Genomic DNA, 20,334 nt, shown 5'->3' on the forward strand with positions numbered 1-20,334 from the left:
AGGAAACAGAATGATATCAAACAAAATTAGGAATGACCTGGAGCAACAAGGCAGCTCATACAGAAAAGATTTTACGTGTCAGACAGAACTTAAAAAATTGTTAATGGTTAAAATGCTCTAAAGTTATTACACAGAATAAACTAAACACAATGGATGATAGTAAATTTATTTGAAATTCACAGCAAGGCATGGTTTGAGAGCACTTGTAGATTATCAGTCTGGCTCCTACTTGACCATGTGAAAAAGCCCAAAAAAGGAACATAAAAAGCACATATACATGAGGATAACCAGTACCTGCCTACAAAGAGCTTCAATGAAGTAAAAATAAAAGAGAGTTTTAAATCTAAAATGTTTTTGGAAATTTTTGTTTTAATATAACTTTCAGGAAGAAAGCTGCTGAACTGCATATAAGTATAAAGAAAAGATAAAAAATTGGTCTCTGTTTAATACCTCATATTCTAATAATTCTCATATTATTGAACACTAGACAATGACATTATATTATTTTGTAAAATATATAGAAGAATAATAGTATTTTAAGTATATTCCTTAAAAAAATATTTATTTATTTATTTATTCATTCATTCATTTATTTTTATATAAGGAAGAAAACATTTACTCCCAAAAATCCTAAGGTCACAGTATGGTGCCAGGTTTCATAAAGGCCCTGGTGTATTCATTACAAGAATGCATTTGAGGATATGAGTCATCAACAGTCAATTGACTGATCATGCTTCTGAAGGTCAGAAAGTAGAAACCTTGTACATTATCTATTTTTCATGGTTTTAAGATAAAAAGAATAAATACTACAAGTAGTGAAAGAAAAAATGTGGAGTTTTAAGAGCAGAAATAGACATGAATTTGGAGAGTGAAACTGAGATGAAAAGCTAGAACCAAATAAAGGATATGAACTCTCACATGGTAAGAACCAAACATAAGAGAACAGAATAAAATGACTTAAAAGGAAAAGATGTGTCCAGAAACCCCAATCCATATTTGGAAAGAAGGAACAGAAGATGGATTGAAAATATAAAGTAATAGAAGTTTTCATCACTGGATAATGACATCGAAGCTTATAGTTACAAAACAGTAAGTAATGGGAATAAACAGGTGATCATTTGAGGATCTTTTAGAATTTATTGTCTCTATGAAAAAACAGGTAGAAACAACATTGCCCTACATGCCATTGTGAACACTAGGGCTCAAGCATACTTAAAGCTGCATGTAGCCAGGCCAAAACCAATAGATTGTTTCATATATGATAAATGTATGCTTTTATACAAATATATATGCTTTACATACGCAAGTTTTACATTATTCTACCCTATAATAAATATAACACTACTGGTAGTACACAGGCAACAATGAAAAAACTCCTCAGAGCAATTGATAAATATTCACTGCCTTGTTTATAAGAGTCACACTCAGAAGTGTACTAATCCAGCTAATGGATGATAGGGATACAAATCTGAAGAGATATAATACTGAATGAGACTACTTTGCTGACTTTGTTGGGGGACATAAGTTTCAAGTATTTCTTTGTATATCATTCCTTCTTTGCCCCCTAATTAATTTGTGTGGCTACTTTATATAACACTCCTTGAATATACATGAAATTGTGTTAAAAATTTAGTTGTGGCCTCATTTACAAAGAATAAGAAAAGGAAAACCACACCGGTACTGTGTTACTGGACCATCTTGTCCTTCATCCTCACCCAAGATCCAATTTCCACTAACTAGCAGCGATAGATTTTTTCCTTTTCTGTGCCACCTGTGAGTTCTTTTGCAGAACACAACAGTGACAAGAGGGGTATAAGGAATGGATAAAAGTTACCATTGTCCCAAGGAAGTCAGAACTGAATACTAAGAATACAAATGCATGCTGTTTCTGCAGGTGTAGCCCTACCCAACAGCATCCAATTCACTCCGCAACAGTCTAGCCCAAACATCCCATGCAGCTAACATATTAAGAGCAATATTTAAAATCATCAGTGACCAGTGTTACCGGAGCTTTACATTCTAGAATTACAAGTTATAAATGTTACTGTGATATTCACAGCATTCCTGTTAGCTCATGTTGAGAATATCACACGTATCACAGCAATGTTGATTATCCACAAATGGCAAAGGAAAGATTTTATAATCGCAGCACGAACAGAAAAATATCAGCAGGAGTGCCCTGACTAATGCTGAAAGTACTTGGGTAAACAACCTTTGATAAAATATAAACAAACTCTGAAAGGGTTAACATTTAAAAATGTATTAAGAAGTATCTAACCTATGTGTTTTTAACAAATTCATATACTTCTGAGTTCATGTACTTCCCGGGGCAAATCCTGCAGGCATTGGCACTCTCGAGTTGGAGATTTCAAACTCTATTTTGTAAGATTTCCATTCTGATAAATTCAACAGATAGAAAATATCAGCATTGCTGCAAACCTTCTGATGTGTGCCTACACCACTTATCTAGAGCCACAGCTGCACTCAGTAAGGTTATAGATCTTGTTTATAACCCATGATGTTGAAGAACCCTCATCTTTAATTTATCCTACTGTGTGTATTTCAGTATACATTGTCTGATATGTGTAATTATTCACTATTAGAATGAAAGTGTTTCAGTCCTGTTGCAATATGTAGTACTGAAATTCTTCAGCAGAAATGGAGGAGTCAGATGATGTATTATTTACTTCATAGACCATCACAGTTCATCAAGCAAATATATATAAAGTCTGAGTCATTTTTAGACTTTAATAAACATGTATTATTCAGACTAAAATGAATGGGCCTATCTTACCTTCAACGCACTCTCAGAAAATAATGGGATCTTGTAACCTGTTGTAACTGGCTAATGCATGTATTGGATTACATTGCATTAAAACTGATTATCAAATATTTCATTTGATTTCTTAATTAAAAATATCAACAGGAAAGTACTCATCAGATACTGGGAACTATCAAGCTCAGAATGATTTACAGGGATGTCAAATTAAAAGCAGCACAAAAACTTCTTGCTGAAAAAAAAGGAAGGCCAATAATTCAAAATGACCAGAATTTTCTTCATTTTCCTTTCGATCCAACCTACCTATGCTAAATTCCAACTTAGAAAGTATGTACTTCAGCAACAGCTATTGATGAAGACCATGACATATTGTTTATAGTGAGAACATATCACTTCATTGATGTTATTTTAATCATAAAGAAAAAGAAACAAAAGCATGGATATGGTAGCCATATGGCCCCCGTTTTTTCTCCTCTTACTAGTGGAGATGACAAGATTGATTTAAAGGGTAGATTACCTCATTTAAAAAAAAAATACAAGGAGGGAATCACTGACATTTAGAATCCATTTAACAAAAAGCAATATTTACATGTTGTGGCACTGTAATTAAAATATTGGAGAAATTTTTCAATCCCTTCTTTTTCACTTCAAAACTAAAACATAAATCCCTAAACAGAAATGTCTCAAAACCCACAGACACTGCTTCAATTTCATTATACTTCTGAATGTTTGGAGTTTTCATTTAGTTAACTGGATTGCTACCAGATTTGAAGAAAGATAATCATTAAATTTCCATAGACTCTAAGGTAAGTATCTGACGTATCGGGTAAGTGCCCGACATGTCAGGCATAAAAGCACTTCTTATCAATATTTACGATTAATATGAATACTACATCGCTGAAGCGATCCAAGTTACATGTCCACAAGTCTAAGGGAGTAGTTTTTAAAGCCAAATAACTGAAATGTGGCATGTTAAAATTGAAATGGACTGACTCCAATGAGTTAAATTCTATCCATAGCACTATGGAGATAAGCGGTATGTCAGACTACAAAGGTTGTGCCTTATAACTTTTTAAACAAAAAGACTTTGTTGTTTCCAACCAAACAAAATAATAAAATGGGGATCTGATTACGTCTTATCTTCATTTTATCTTTTCCTGGTTTTGTTATGGCTATCTTTCTTGGATTGTAAATCTATAAAGTTTTAGTGAAAGTCTTGAGTTCCAGTTTGTTGGGGGAAATTACAAAAACTCGTTTTCCTTTTTTATTTATTTATTTATTTATTTATTTATTTATTTATTTTTTAACCGATGAACCATTCTTACAAGCATCATGGCCTGGATCTTTTTGCATTATAGCTTTAGTAGAGATGACTGCCACTGCTTTTGATCTAGGGGTTTCCTCACAACTGTTTTTCCCGAAGCTGCAGATGTGATCGACATTTCAAATGTCATATTTATGAGCCTTTCTTTACATTACATTTAACACTATTCATACAAGCCATTACCTGAACGCTTCTTTCTGAGAAGGGCTTCTCTAGGGACTAGGCTTATTAGTGAAGTTGGGAACAGCATTTCCATAACCCCTCCTTTCACTGACTGAAGCTAATTTATATTGGCTAAGATCACTTGACACACACACACACACACACACAAAAAAAAAGTTCATTTGTTATCAAGGGACACTAAATATCAGATTTACCAAGAAGAAGATGGAGAAGGCATTAGATTTGTTCTTCTCTTTCTATATTTGCAATAAAGTTAATTACAGATTTAATAAGTTATTTTAAGGACAAAAACAGATTTAAATGAAATACAGTTGTGAAATAATACACACATCCAATGGCATATGATGATTTTAAGTAGATAGTGTTTGATGATAGTGGACAATTATTTTTTTAAAAGATGTGTCTTAGAAAAGCAATCATAGTTTGTTGTTCTCTTCAAAATTACAGAGAACAATTAAAAGGCATCATCACCAGGATGTGCTTCTTTATTTCACCTGCCATAAAAGTGCGGGGATGAGGCAGACGCAGGCGAACGTATTAATAAATTACATATTTATTATTTGCACACAATAAAATCTTTTGTTTATACAGCAGAGTCATCCTAGAGAAGTTTTTGGAGATACTTCGCAAGCATGACTGTTAAGCTCTGCATGGGATGAACATCCATCTGCTTAGTCTACTTGTAAGTGGGCTTTGCGCTTGAACTGAACTCTGCATTGATCTGTGTAACTGGAACGCAAGCAGTACCCAAACTATCCTGAACATCACTGCATGAGCTGCAGCAGTAGACACAGAGAATTGCCTGTGTCCAGTTGTGGGCATTGCAGATGTTGCTATTTCTTTCTTATATGGAAACCAAGTACAGCCAAGAAATGCCCTTATCTTTACATCTCCCCCCCTTCATCTCCTTAGAAAAGACAACTTCCCATTTAAATCATTTGATCTCACAAGGTTAAAGCCCTTGTTTTCACAATGCTAACAATCAAGAAACACCTATAGATTTCCTTCATCAAGTAGGCAAGGGAGGGAGGGAGGCTGGACAGAGAGTTAGTGCACTTCTCACTGCCCTGCCACCCCTACACAACAGGCTGTCCTCCTGCTCAACCACCCTCAGACATTTCTGAATGGAAAGCAAATTATCAAATCTTACAACCAAACCCTAGCCATTTCACATGTAAATAAGACTATTAGGGTGTGTTATATTGTCCTGGTTTCAGTTAGGACAGAGTTAATTTTCTTCCTAGTAGCTGGTAGAATGCTATTTTTTGGCTTAGGATGAGAAGAGTGCTGATAACACCCCGATGTTTTAATTGTTGCAGAGCAGTGCTTACACCAAGCCAAGGATGTCTCAGCTTCTTGCTCTGTCCTGCCAACGGTCAGGCTAGGGGTGCAGTAAGAGCTGGAAGGGGACAGACCCAGGACAGGTGACCCAAACTAGCCAAAGGGGTATTCTATACCATCTGATGTCATGCTAAACAATATATAGGGGTGGCTAGCCAGGGGAGGGGGCTGGACTGCTTGGGGTTAGGCTGGGCATTGGTCAGTGGGTGGTGAGCAATTGCGTTGTGCATCACTTGTTTGTACACATTATTAGTAGTAGTACTATTATCATCATTGTTGTTATTAATATTGTTGTTATTATTTTCCTGTCTTAACAAACAGTCTTTATCTCAACTCACAGGCTTTACTTTCCCGTTTCTCTCCCCCATCCCAGAGAGGAAGGGGGGAGGGTGAGCAAATGGCTGTGTGGTGTTTAGCTGCCGGCTGGGTTAAACCACTACATATATTTAATTCAGATATGGTTATATTAGAGCATAATAGTATATATTACTATGTAGTAATATAGTAATAATTCAGTAGGTAGCATAGAGGAATATTTAATCAGTACTAGAGAAGAGTCAGAAGAACGAATACAAGCTTTGTCTAACACTTTGCTGAGCTGAAACAAGACCAGTGAACAATTTTAACAAGCATACTGTACCTAGTGTGACTGGATCTGGATTCACTGGACTCTGCTGTCTGGAATGACTACTGCTGCTGTTACCGCCTTTTTTTAAATCTTCTGCATCACTGTACCGTCGTATCCAGTAATTAAGCTCCTCACGGTCTGCTTCTTGACATCGCCGTAGTACAGTGAGAGATCGCCTAGTTTTTTCCACCATGTCCATTATACAATTTAACAGCTAGTCACAGCAGTGGATGGAGCAGAGAAATGAAAAAGATCATTTTATTCATAAACTGACATTAAAATAACCAAAACATTCTTTTGCTGAGTACATGGGTTTTAAGAATGTAGGTGTCTCTCCCCGTTCTTTCAACTACAGCTGAAAAATTCTAGTCTTGAGTTAAGAATAATGATCCCTTCCTGTTTAACTGATGATCTTAAAGGTGTAGGCTTCCATATCTACACAGATACACATTTCTGGAAAAAAGGGAGAAGGAGTGGAGGAGAAGACTGAAAGGACTGTATCCTACTACCAGTATCGCATGGCACTACAAAGGCCAGGAGATCTGGTCCAGAACTGATATCTGGAAATGTAAGAGCTAATAAAATCCAATTAACTAGTTCCAAGGCCAAGTGGTCATATGACCCAGATCTAGTGTTTATAGAGCGGAGTCCATTCCCCATTTGGCAGTCTGTAATAATTAGGATACTGCAATATATGTTTGAACAGCACGGCCTAATAATATGAGCTACCTGACAGGGTACACCAAGGCCCCATATTTAATCACCAGTGTTTTCAAAACTTGTACTGGAATTCAGATTTTTTTTAAAAGAAAAAGTTTAAATCCCTGTCTTATAGAACTCCTTTTAGACAATTATACATGAGTGCATTTAGCCCTTACATGGTCAAGGTGTTTCCACTCTTCTGCCCATTCTCTGTCTGTTAGCCTGTGATCAATCATTTCTTCTTGACGTGTGCCATGCAACCCTGCCAAAAAGGAGCAAATCATGTTTACAGTGTTGGGTGTCCTCTAGGGGAAGAAAAAAAAAAAAAAAAATGAAAGAAGAGCCCATTGGACATATGACTACATACATACCATACATTACCTGGTCTAGTATAAGGATGCCACCATAAAAATAAATGGTTACTTAAAAACTATGCTCTAAGTTCTCTTTAGCAATTTTCCCCACACTAGATGCTACTGTTTACTCAATGTACTGTCTTCAGTTCTGCAAGTTCTGTAGGTTGCAAGATGACCTCTCAAATATGAACATAACTCTTTTTTATCTATACAATAATGTATAATTTTTAATTTGAGCTACCTGAAGTCAGCAAGACAATTATTTGGTAACTCTCTCAAATACTAGCTGTACTTCAGAAAGTTGAAAAAATATTAGTATAAACTTAATGTTATTTCACTAAATGCAGTAATTACTACCATGTCAACAGAACATCATTAAGGGTTCATCCCTTCACAGATGTTTTAAACAACATGTGGTTAAAATGCAGCACATACATCACAGCAGCTGACAACATGATAGAACCAAGTCAGTATTTATTATCAACACTCAGAGGAACTGACACTTGCTTCTTGTTTAGCTTCCTCTATACAGATGCTGAGTATTTGTAAATGTTCTTCTTTTATTGAAGAATTGTTTAAAAGAAGCAAGAATAGTATGTGCAGATGTAAAGCAAGCCAGGCAAATCCAAGAGCATCAGACATTCCCATAAAGAAATGTGTGCTGCCAGCACGGTCCTGCACAGGGTGTGGTGCTTCTGCTGTATGCATCCTCTGCAGACATCCCCATGACACAATGCACACTTGAGGTGTCACATAGGAAACATTTTTCCAAAGGCTAATAACTTCCCTCTAATTTACAAAGAAAGCAAGCTGTACTAATTTTGTTACTGCCACAAATGTGGCATTAGAAGAAAAATAAGATGCTCTACCTATCCTTGCCTGCCAGACACCTGCGTGTCCATGTCATCTATGAAGCTGTGAGAGCAGGGGTTCCTTCTCCTTCTGAGTCTTGCTTTAGAGTGTAGTAAAGGCACAGTTCAGTCCACTTTTACAAATGTAAATCTGCAATAAAATCATCAGGAGCAGCTAGACTGACAGTTATAAAGGTTACCTCTGAAGGGCAGGTATATTTTACCAGAAAACAAACAAACAAACAATATGTACAAAACACATAATAGTTACATGAGAAAAAAAAAAATCAAAAAACAATGCAGAAAATCAACATGCCTTACCCATAGGTCTGTTTCTGTCCCTGAGGTCCCTGTGGTTGGGGTGTCTGTATGAGTCCCTGTAGTGGTGGGCAATGGCCATATCATCCAAACGATAATGTTGAGGTGGAGGTGGGGTGGGATGAGGCAGACCATTGGGCTGATAAGATAAGCCATTATTTGGACTGTACCGCTGGCCTGGGCTAATAGTGCAGGGCCGCTTGCTTGGATGCTCTGAGTGCAAAGGCTCTCTGTCAAAGCCATTTTCTTTGGTTCTGAAAAATAAAGCAAAGGAACTTTAATTCACTTTGTGAGAAGATCTGCCTAGGAACATGCATGCCCACCTACATGGGAAACTTTAGGATCTAGAGCTTGTTCTTTAGCTCTCCAAATGAGTGGTGCAGAACATGTTGTAACACTGCTTACTCCAAATATGCAATGGACATACACCTTGTCTAACCGTCTCCGTAACTTGAGAATAACTAGCAGAGTCATCCTGCAGATGGAACAGCTTGAAGAGTTGAGCTGGAGAGAGAGAAGCATTTACTGGAATCACACGGTGATCAGGTGGGTATACACAGAATCACACAGCTGCAGCAATCCGCCAATACATAGAAGCCAAGCAATTCCCACTTTCAATAGTGCTATAGGATATGGTGGTCAGGGGACTTTTTTCAGCTAAATAAATGTGCTTTGTTCCCTCTCTCTATTAAAAAAAAAAAAAAAAAAAGGAAAAAAAGAGGACATCACGCAGTCTTAAGGTAGCATTTTCAGTATGCTGAACCTCAGCTATTCTTAATGCCAGGATGAGTTCCTATCAAGAAGTGGAATACCACATTAACAGCAGCTTCCTAGATCAGTGTTGCACAGAGGCTTAGAGCAAGAATAACTTCAGATAATGCATAATTCCTCAGAGATTTTTTGCACCAACTTGGTTATTTCAGTCAGAGGTGCTGTGCCTGTCATTAATTTTGTAGGAAGATGTGGTTAGACTCAAGTCCACAATAACATTCAAGATTTCCCCACTCCATTACTCTCAGACAACGTTTTTATGCTCAGGCAACTCTAGAGAGCTACCAGGGAGAATGGCAGTTTTTTGCATTAGAGATTCTTGTTAATTCTAATCACAATCTGCTATTTCCAACACCTCTGTCTTGCACCTCTGCCTATTAAAGTGACAACCTGGAACCCACACTGAAATAATTTTCTATTAAAACAAAGTATAAAGAAAGACTAGAGTTCATTCTAGGGTTCACACCTCATTTTAGAAAAGCTCATTTCACCAAAGTATAGCTGTTTTTATCACTGCAATAAACAAAACTTACAAAATCAGCTTTGAACAGAAAGGCTATGTCAAACTGTTGAGCTCGAGTCCCTCCCTCCAAAAACCTTTATTAAATATCTGACATATTCTAGCCTTTCTTAAAGAGAACTTTCTGCTCCATTATTTATGGATGGCATAATATATCTTCCTAATAGTAAAAAGCCTTTTTCTGTCATTTTGACAGGAATGTCAATTTGATCTAATTTTCTTGTTTGCCTGCTGTTAAGCAGGAAAAGAAACCCAAATGCCCTTCAGTGAACCCCTCCCCCAAACCAACCAACCTTGAGGGACTATCTCTGGAGAAACACTCGATGTATTAATTGTTGCCTCTCAGTAGGTTCTCCTTTAATCTCAATGAGAGGAAGGGAAAAAACAAATCTTTGCCAATATCCACTGGGAGAGAGGATCAAAGTAAGATCTAGCAATTACCAGCAGGAAATGAAAAGATGGGTTGCACTGTTTTCAGAAGGAGTAAGGAGATTTTCCAGGTCCCTCACCACAATCACTAATGCCAGAGAAGCAGCAGGTATACATATTATACCTGAACTTGGCAAAGAGGGAAAAAGCTTTCACCAATACAGCAGGACAGCTGTTCTAATTTTGGGCAGAGATATAAAAGATATACTTTGTTAAAGCAGAATATATACCTTGTTCCAAAACAAATGCAGGGTGGCTGTGAAAACTCCTAATCAGGAAAAGCTGAGGACCATGATATATTTTTAATGACTCTTGGCATGATGGAACTGCTTGCAATAACTCTCAATAGGTAGTGATGTTTTTGACATCCCTCCAAGACAATTTTTCTATTTAGTTGCTGGTGTGTGTTTTCTTTGCAGAAACTCAAGCTCAATATCCAGGTCTTTCAATTGTAAAAATACTACGCAAGCAAAATACGGACTTTCCTGTATGCACAAGCCAAGCAATCCATTTGTCAAAGTTCTGTTTGTTAGGTTTAGAATCGTCACTAACACAGATTGGGAAAAAAAGCAGAAACTGTGAATTATTAATTGGCCTTTTTTGATAGCTCAGTGTAGAAAAAGCAAATTTAAAAGTGTAGCAAGTAGGAAAACAATCTAAGGAAATCTAATTTTGCTTTTCTGCACTATAGTTAGATGGCAAAACCACATATTTTCATATAAATGTTCATATTTGCACCTTACTGTACAGATACTTCTGTGTGTTTTCTAGGAATGTTCTGTACTTAACTAACTTAAATGAAATGCACAGCATTAGCTTGGACAATATGCCAGCATATTGATAATGTTTTGTTGGAAAAAGTACTGGTTTTGTTTATAGTTTCGTGTTATGGAAGAGATAAATATTGTCTTGTTAACCATTAAGAAAAGTTTTTTAAAACTCCTCAATATGGCACATAGTTTAGAAGGAGCATAGCTGTAACTGCTGTGACTATCCTTCACACCTTGTTGAGATGTGGAGGAGCTTCTTCAAAAAAAACTATTTGCTTAACAGAGTTATTTTAGTTGGTCCATGTGCCAAGGTACCTTCTACATGAATTCACTGTCAGCGGTGCCAATGGTACAGCAACTACAACATCACTTTTTAAAGGCACGAAACAATCACAACCACTTTGATTTTCTTCTCACTCAAAAGTAGAGATTTTTTTTAGATTTTTTTTTTCCTTAAAATATCTTATACCTACTTTATAGGTAGCTGTCATAAATGTAGAACCATTATATGACATGCTCCTCTGCCATAGAATCTTTTCTAGCAACCTCAAAGGATGGCTACTCAGCAAAAACTCTTTTGCAGTTAATGTATTTAAAATGTTATTTATAACTAAGCATTCATTCACCAAAATAAAAACTCATATTGGTCCAAGTTCCTTTGCTTTACTAGCATAGAATGTAAACTCCAAAAGTTGTAAACAAAATATAGCGAACACTTTGTTCATGACATGTCATGAACAAATTACTAAAATGTGTTGTCTCCTCAGGTGTCAGTTTTTCTCTCTTGCAGTGACTGATGGTTCCCAGTGTTATTACAGAAACAGATTGATCTTTTTAATGAGCTAGTTTAATAGACTCCAAAATCTCACCGTGGCTGCTCATCCGTGTCAGACCATATGCACCAAGAAAACATTCAGTAAAACACGAAGCTCTGCTGTCAGATTGCTCTATAAAACCCCACATACAGTAGATTTGGATAGGCAGATAAATAACTAGAACTGGAAAACGCGTATGCAAAAAAGGTTATGAAACCATAAGCAGAAAGAATTACTGCATGTAGATGCATTTTCTATAAGAAAAAGAAATCAAGAGGCACATGTATTTATCTGCAACACACTCACTCCACTTCCTTCACCTAATCCCTTAATATATTTTACCTCTATTCAAGTCAACACTATGTAGTTATCTGTGCTTGAAAGAAAAATGTAAATATGGACGGATGTGTGTGTATATTTCTAGTATACACATGTGTATATCTAATATATATATGCACACAAATCTATATATTATATACATATATTAAATATACTTTATATACAGCGTATATACACACACATCCCATTTCCCATGGGAAGTGAAAAAGATACCACAATTTACTTTAGTGAGAAGCACATCTCCAAACAAAATCGTTCCAAATTCATCTAGCTCCCCTGGAAAGAACTTGCCTTTCAGACTTTTTTTTTTTTCCATATTTTAGCAACAGAGTTGTAGCAATCCCTCCTCTTAAAAGATGCCTAATACCTTCCACTGTATTTTTATTAGTGTATTTGAAATCTACTTAGACATCTAAACAAAAGGTATACATATTTCCAGATGTTTCCTCCTACTTCTGTGTAAACAATTAAAATAATTATTAGCTTAATTAGTATAAAGCCAGACAAGTATTTGGTTTCCATACTCTATGCATGTTCTGACTATGAGGACAGTTTTTTGTGGTTTGTTCACTTACATTACTCAAATTTAAAGGTATGCAAACTCCCATCAAGTAAATTTAAGAATCTTCCCAACAGGATCCTGTTCTTTTCATTAGATATGCAGTACAAATGTTCTTGAGTGCACAAAACAATGCCACTGAACTTGATTTAGCCAAAACTACAGCATGATCTTCATATTTGTTTTGTATAGCTTTAATCATGGACAACAGAGATCCAGGCACATTTAACCATGGATGGGGCTGTTTGATACTGTAAATATATATATATATATTTACATATATATATATATATATATATATATATATTTAAGCTCAAGGAACCATTCCAATAGATGAATTGGGCAGTCCTTCCATCTCTTTTCGGACGACAGTCAAAGAACCTGAGGGTCAAAAAAAGAAACGTGCATCTCTCTGAAATGCCACTTCATCAGAATTAAGGAGCCTAATTTCAAGTGAGCATCAACAGAAGCTACCGGCTAATCGTTTCAGCAGCTCACACCAAAGAGATGGTGGACATCCAACAGCACAGCGTGCAAGTCCCACCACCCAATGCACTCCCACCCATGTGTAACTTCCCAAAGCTTACTCTCTGTATTTCTCCCACAGCGTGCCCTAAAAGCTGCACTACTACGTGGAGAGGAACTGGAGACCCCCTGAGCTGGAAGGAGTCTGAGAGAGACCTCTGATGTAAAGGCAAAGGCATGTCCTCAAGGACAGAGTTTCAAAAGCACATTTTTAACATAGAGAACAAAATCTGTAAAACAGACTTAAATACCCCTAGGTCTAGGACTGAGTTGTAATTAAAATACTTTAAAATTCAATATTCTCCTGATTTGCTGATCCCCTTGTGGTCTACTCCTCAAGCCCTTTCTGCTCTAATGGAGCCTTTTCACTGCAAACTTCCCTGACCAGTCTTCACCATCCATCTCTCCCACACACAACATAGGTGAGACAGCACTTACTACAAAACAAATGAAACTCAGCACTGTCAAACTGGGACTCAAAGGGGGTGAGTATGATTACTGAATGCTAATGAAGAAAAACAAAGGAAAGGCTTTATTGCTTATTTTCACTTTATGGTCATATGGGAGAAGCAAGTAATACTGCTGTTAACAGCAAACAAGTAAGGTAAGGCTATCAGGAAGGCACGTCCCTCCTCTCCTCAGTACTCTCTGCCAAGCCTCATGGGCTTAGGAGATAATTCAACGTGTCTATCTATTTGTAGGCAAAACACCATGTCTGCTACTGACACTGGACTACATCATGCTGATATTTAAGTTATTCACAAGATTCACTAGATTTTAAGAGTCCTTTATTCCCTGCAGTGCACAGATGTTTGGTACACTACTCTGCAAAGACTGAGGATATGCAGCAGAACTGCCCCAGGGAGCTAAATTTCTGCTTTGGAAATGTTATCTCTTTGCTTGAAGTAAGAGACTACATGGAAAATGTTTAAAAACTAATCCTCTTTTTTAGATTCAGCTAGGAAGTTTGTGTAACACCAATGGCTGCTTCAGTTCAGCTTAGCCATCAGGAAAAACTGGTGAAAAAAGAGAAGGGCTTCTCTGCTGGTATCTTTATATTCTTGCTGGCTCATAGGGATTTCCCTGAAACAACATCTAAAGCATATCAATTTCAAATACTTTGACATTTTCTTTTATTTAATGGCTAAGTTACTTTAAATCTTACTGTTCACGTATGGCTATGAATTCCTTTAAGTTTTACTACACACACATTTTCAAGATTTAGCCTTGCTATCATGACTATCTCCATTCATATATGTTCCAACACTTGACATCAAAATTTTCCTCTATCAGTCTTCCGAGCCTTCAGACTTTGTTTTACCTATATGCTTTGTGTTATGATGGCCTGTCTCTACCCAAAAACTTCATGTATATAAAACTGCAATCCTTCTTGACCATGCAAATCTTCACCTTACTCATTTAAAGGATAACTGGGACATCTGCAATGCCTTGTACATGCAGGTAGTGGTATTTGGCAGAACAGCATTATAAAAGTTTTTTACACTATAGAATCTGTGGCAAACAAAACTAAGAGTAAATTCAATGTTTGGGCCTCCAAAATGTAAGATTTATATGCTAACTGACTTTCTAACACTATCAGAGGAAGACAGTTGAAAATAAACAACCACAATATTCATTTTCTTGTAATACTAAACAGAGAACTTTTACTTGAATAAGGAAAAAAAAAAAAGAAAAAAGAAAAAGAATTGTTCCATATCCCTGAAGCTACTGTACACACAAGCACTCACTCACTGTTTCTGCACAGACTCTTTCTCAGCTCAACAATACAACAGATTTCACTGAACATTTCTCCTGTTTGGAACAAATGTTAAACATATCCTTATGCTGCGCATAAAACATGGTATAGCAGAAGGAATCAAATCCCTGACTACACTCTGGAACATGCCTTAAACTTCCCAATATGAGTGCCTAGCCACCTTCCCCATATTTACTATTTATCCAACAAAACCTTAAATACAAAGGAGTTATGTATGGAATTATTTACTTTACGCTTCACAGTTATATTACGAACCAAAATGGTTAGTGTGGAACTGTCTGGTCAATATTATTGCAATGTAAATATGGCGATGTTGTGTTCTCAAGTGATTTTGCTGCATGAGTCAGTGTGTGCATATAAATACATACGTACACCAGTACACGAAGGTAGTTTGGCTACTGCACAGCTGTCATAAAGGAAAGACCTATACCAAGGACACAGACTCCCAGAGTGTCCGAGGCTGGCAGAACCCTCTGGAGGCCACCTGGTGCCACCCATGTCCAAGCAGGGACACCCAGAGCAGGGTGCCCAGCACCACGTCCAGGCAGCTTCTGAAGGGCTCCAGGGAGGAGACCCCACAGCCTCTGGGCAGCCTGTGCCAGGGCTCCATCACCCACACAGCATGGAAGTGCTCCTGGTGCTCAGGGGGAGCCTTCTGAGGCACCGTTTGTGCCCAGTGCCTCCTGTCCTGGCACTGCACATGCCGGCCCAACACTCCCCAGGTGCCCACCCCTTGCTGGCAAGGCTCAGCATGCTGGATCCGCCAGACGCTTCTACCCGGAGTGCGAAAGTCGCAGCCATTCTCACCTGTCTGGAGTTCGCCTCTTCCCGTTTTCGTTCACATCGAGAAGCAGCTCTGAGGAGTCAACAGGTGAGGTGGTGCTGGCATCCAGAAGCAGCTGTTCGTGCTGGGCGAGGTACTGGGCTGGGTTCTGCTTGGCTAGCCTTGCACAGTGCAGCAGCTCCCGCTGCAGCAGGGGCAGATTGGCCTGCAAGAGTGGTGCACACATTACAGGGGTGGCCGGGTGGCTCACATGCAGTTTCAACAAGGATAAAGCAGAAAAATTATAAATCAGTGGGAAACACGCTGTGGGATGAACCTGTTACATGAGTCCTGCATGAGGTTTGCTGTGGTTAGCTGCCTGACAGCAGACAGCCTTGCTACAGGGTCAGTTGTGGCTGTGCCAAGTGTGCATGAAAGGATGGGAGCTAACTTACAAAAATGGAAAACAAAACTGCAAATATGCAAGAAAACTAGGTCTGAGTTCCACATATTTGAAAGAGGAAAAAACACTGCTCTGGCTCATTTCATCTCCTTCCTTACTATCTACTTCCTTACCATCTACTTCCTTACTATCCAAAACCTGAGCTCCTATGGAGCTGCACTTTGTTTTCCACAAGCAAACCTTCTTCACTATTAATTCCCATTCAGACTCCAGTTAGTACTTAGAAATCTTTAGAAACCATAGGATCTGTGGCTCTGTAAGCTGTCTCTGTCACCATCCTTTAAAAACCAAGGGGAGAACAGAATTGCCCTCAGCTTTTCCATCAGCTTGCAGTCACACATTCAGATAAAGACTACAATACAATCTCATGTTCCAGAGCTCCTGGTAATCACCTGGAGGGCCACATCCCTCCTCCTTACCAGACACAGCCTGAAGTATTTTTAGCTTTTTTCTAGGGACCCCACTGGGAGCTGGGTCGCAGGCTGGAGAGTACCAATTCTCAAAGAGTATTGAAAAAGCTTATTGATCCCTGGGTGGCACATTTTTCTGTACAGGGGTCATACGTAGCTGTATTATTCACCAAATTTGGGACTGTTGTAGAACTGTCCTTTCCCTTGGAGGAGACAGTTACACATCCTGGGAAACTTCTCTCTTTGCAGCACAAGCATACATTGATACTAAGACAACCCAGTTATTTTTTACCCACTTATGTGTGCCACAAAGTGATGTGCCCTGACATCCTTTCTTCTTTGCCAAGTGCACAATGACCACTGCCTAGGGAATTTCAGGTATGAGACTACATTTCATGACCTTTAATAACTGGATGTAAGACAAAGAACTCTAATGATCCCCTTTGCTTTTAAAGGAACTCCTGCAGGGGAAAAAAAAAATTCTCTCTCTCTTTTTTTTTTTTTTTAAATAGAAAAATAGTTCTTAAGCCAAAGAGTTCTGAAACTAACACTATGGGAATCAAGCATAAAAAAGGAAATGTTCTGGAAAGTTTTGAGCCAAGGGGCCTGGGAGATTACTATGCTAGTACTGTAAAAAAGGTAAATGCTCCAGGCACCTGTTGCTATACCATAAGAGAAGATCCCCTGTGCAATAAAAATACCAGAATAGGGTTAGTGTATAGGGTTAGTATGTATAAGGCTTTCAACAGAAAACAAACAAAAAAATTAGTTGTTCATGTTAGGATGGGAAGAAGGACCTCATGGGAACGTGAGGTCTTATCAGACCTCCATAGAACACAAATATTTTGTAAAATTACCAAAGAAATATCTTCCTACTGTTATTATCATTCATTTGGTTTTGTCCAGGGCTGCCACATAGTGGGGAAACATACTGAATGCTTTGGTGAGCATGGCTTTTCGCTTATTTTTATTTGCTTATTTGTCTGTTTTTCCCTAAAAGCTCACAGAGAATCAAAGTCACAACATCTAACTATCTACACTGCCTCATGTGGCAGAAAATGTTTGCATAATTTTACATAGATTTACAAAATAATAATAATAAAAATAAATAAAATAAAAAATCTGGAGAAAATAATAGGATCAAACCCAGGATTTCCATAGCGGTACATTCTTGGAAAATTAGAACACTTCATCATCACAGGATTTCTGTGAGGTAGAAATGCTTTGAAGTTTCCACTTGAAAGATGAAAAATCAAGGAAAACAACACATTTGCGTTCCTTATCCACTACCACAAACCAAAGAGACATACTTCATGCATGGATACTCCTGGAGTCAACCAAAGTTTGAACTGGCTAGCAAAAACCTTGATCTATGTTAATTCATTTCCTCATCCTAATGCAATGTTCATTCTTACTCTTTGACCATAAACATGCAGATTTGTAATTAAACTTATCATCTATTCTAAGTGCACTGAACATATTTTATGTGCCCAGAACATATACTGCTGAAAAGTTACTATAAAAAAAATCTATGAATTATGTGCCTCGTAATCTAGAAGAGGACTTCTGGGTTTACAATGGCATCAAGCAGCTTTTGGATGAAGATTTAAACTGAAACTAAACTGAAGAAAAGCAGTATGTGAAAACATTTAGCTCAACACAACTATTTTCAGTCTTCTAAAGACATAAATACAAAAAAAAAAAAAGTTTGCCAAGTCTTACAGTAAAACTAATTAGTTTATCAGAAAGCAAAATACATAAATAATATAAATTTTAATGCTTATTTTAAACCAAACCAAAACAAAAAGAACTACTTTTTAGGGGGCTGGAAGCATTAACATTGTCCATACTGTGACCAAGAAAAGAGGTAACTCCCAAGGTAACTCAAGCATACTTATCTACAGACTCTTAAACCCAAATGGCCTTGGGCATAAAGGATTATGCAGGGGTTCAGGTTGACAGCAGATGCAGTTCTCTCAATATGCAGTAGCACATTTTTTCAAACGTTGCTGCTGGTCCCTGCAGATTAGGACACCTTTACATGTCATAGATACAAACCAGTTCTGAACCAGAAGCCAGGTAAATATGTTAGAATAACACTGGCTGCAAAGAAAATATAAAAAATACATATTACTAGTTTACTGTCCCCACAGTTTTGCACTTCAGTGTCTGGAATATGATCCTACTCTGTTTTGGATCAGACCTTCTAGCCTTCGAGATTTAGGTTGTGTCTTAGCATCTTATGTCAGTTTTATAATTACAGATTAGAAGAGGTAAGCTTTTTTTTTACCCAGCTGTCAGATTCGCTTCCCACTTTGAAATGAACTGTTCTAACCTGCAAACAAAACATTATCTGTACACCTGCAAAAGAAGCTATGGCTCCAAAAGGCTGTTTTATCATTTCAGCACTCATTCCAGGTAATTAGCTAATAATCTTCCATTGTTGGGTGTTCCTACTTTCTTCAGAACTTTAGCAACAGAAATATTTCAGCATTATAATTTAAATTAAAATGGATTCATTAGAATACAGTACACTGACGCTTTGATGCAAGTTATTATAATTGCAAGTTTAAATAAATGATTTACAGATATAGTTTAAAAAGAAAAGATTTAAATTGGTAAGAATTTTTGTTCAAAGAATGCAGAGTAACTCAAAATCATCAAATCACACATTGATACTGATGTTTTAAATAAATATGCACAGCACTTCTATTGAAAAACCGTGTTGGCAGTACTGAAAATGTACACAGTATACTACTTAAATTTAACAGACTAAATCCTGCCTGTTATAAATACAGAAAATGAGTCCCAAAAGGCTCGCAGCCAATGAAGGTTCCTGCAGGTAGATGATCTTATCTTTCCCTGAACCAGAACTGGTGGATAGATAAGCAATTCAATGACTATTTATTATCTGTAATAGATCAGCACTTCTGTGTACAAGGAACGGTAAAAACACATGGTGAAGGGTAGCTCCTTTCCTAGAATTTTTATGACATGAATATAGGCTTCTTTGCCATGTAATGCTTGGTAGATCTACCCATCCATAGTGAATCTGCACCAGACTAGATACACAGTGACTGTGTGAAAGGTTTCAGGGAGGTCTGAGTGACTTGCCCAGGGTCAGGGGACAGATCAGTGGCAAAGCTGGAGACAGAAAACAGGTCTGGCTTCAGGACAAACCTAGGTACAGAGTCTCTCTCTTACCACGGTAATTATTTTTTTTTGCAGGGCACAGCAGAGATCCTAGTTCTGGTACCAGAAATTAATATTGCCATGTCAGCATGTAATGCAAACAAATAAGCCCTGCTTCTCATCTTAGCTAAATTTGGTCCCAGATTGCTTTGGTTTACAATAGCTGAGTATATAAAAATCACATATATTTGTCGGGTGCTCCGGCAAGAAGTACAGAAAGCCTTCCATATGGTCCCTGCTCAGTAGACAACTTTTTTTTTTTTTTTTCCCCCTGCCACAGAGTTGGTAGGTGCTTTGGCTGTGGGAATAAATATCTTTTAAAATGCTGAAGTATCTAACGAGCCTTGAGGTATGTTGCTGTACCTGAGCATGTCTTCTACATTCCATCTTATCAGAAAACTGCTATTTATTAGGGGGTACAAAACTAGAAAAAGCAGGGCTCATCTTAGTTCATATCCATCAATACTTACTACACCGAAAAAGCTGAAAAATGGCAGAATCAGGCTCAAATAACAACTG

The 20,334-nt window shown here is 37.6% G+C and overlaps 1 protein-coding gene across 3 annotated transcripts in view; it reads right to left on the bottom strand.

Annotated features, from left to right (window-relative positions):
- RUNX1T1 (RUNX1 partner transcriptional co-repressor 1) overlaps positions 1 to 20,334 on the bottom strand; it is a 114,525-nt gene that overhangs the window by 22,179 nt on the left and 72,012 nt on the right. For all 3 annotated transcript variants that reach the window (XM_068672247.1, XM_068672246.1, XM_068672248.1), the window contains 4 exons: positions 15,795 to 15,976; positions 8,486 to 8,736; positions 7,134 to 7,219; positions 6,268 to 6,469 (listed from right to left, as the gene is read on the bottom strand). In XM_068672247.1, coding sequence (XP_068528348.1) covers positions 6,268 to 6,469; positions 7,134 to 7,219; positions 8,486 to 8,736; positions 15,795 to 15,976 — 721 coding nt within the window. The remainder of the gene's footprint in view (positions 1 to 6,267; positions 6,470 to 7,133; positions 7,220 to 8,485; positions 8,737 to 15,794; positions 15,977 to 20,334) is intronic.

The sequence above is a fragment of the Anas acuta genome, chromosome 2, assembly GCF_963932015.1.
Source record: "Anas acuta chromosome 2, bAnaAcu1.1, whole genome shotgun sequence".
Taxonomy (NCBI): Eukaryota; Metazoa; Chordata; class Aves; order Anseriformes; family Anatidae; genus Anas; species Anas acuta.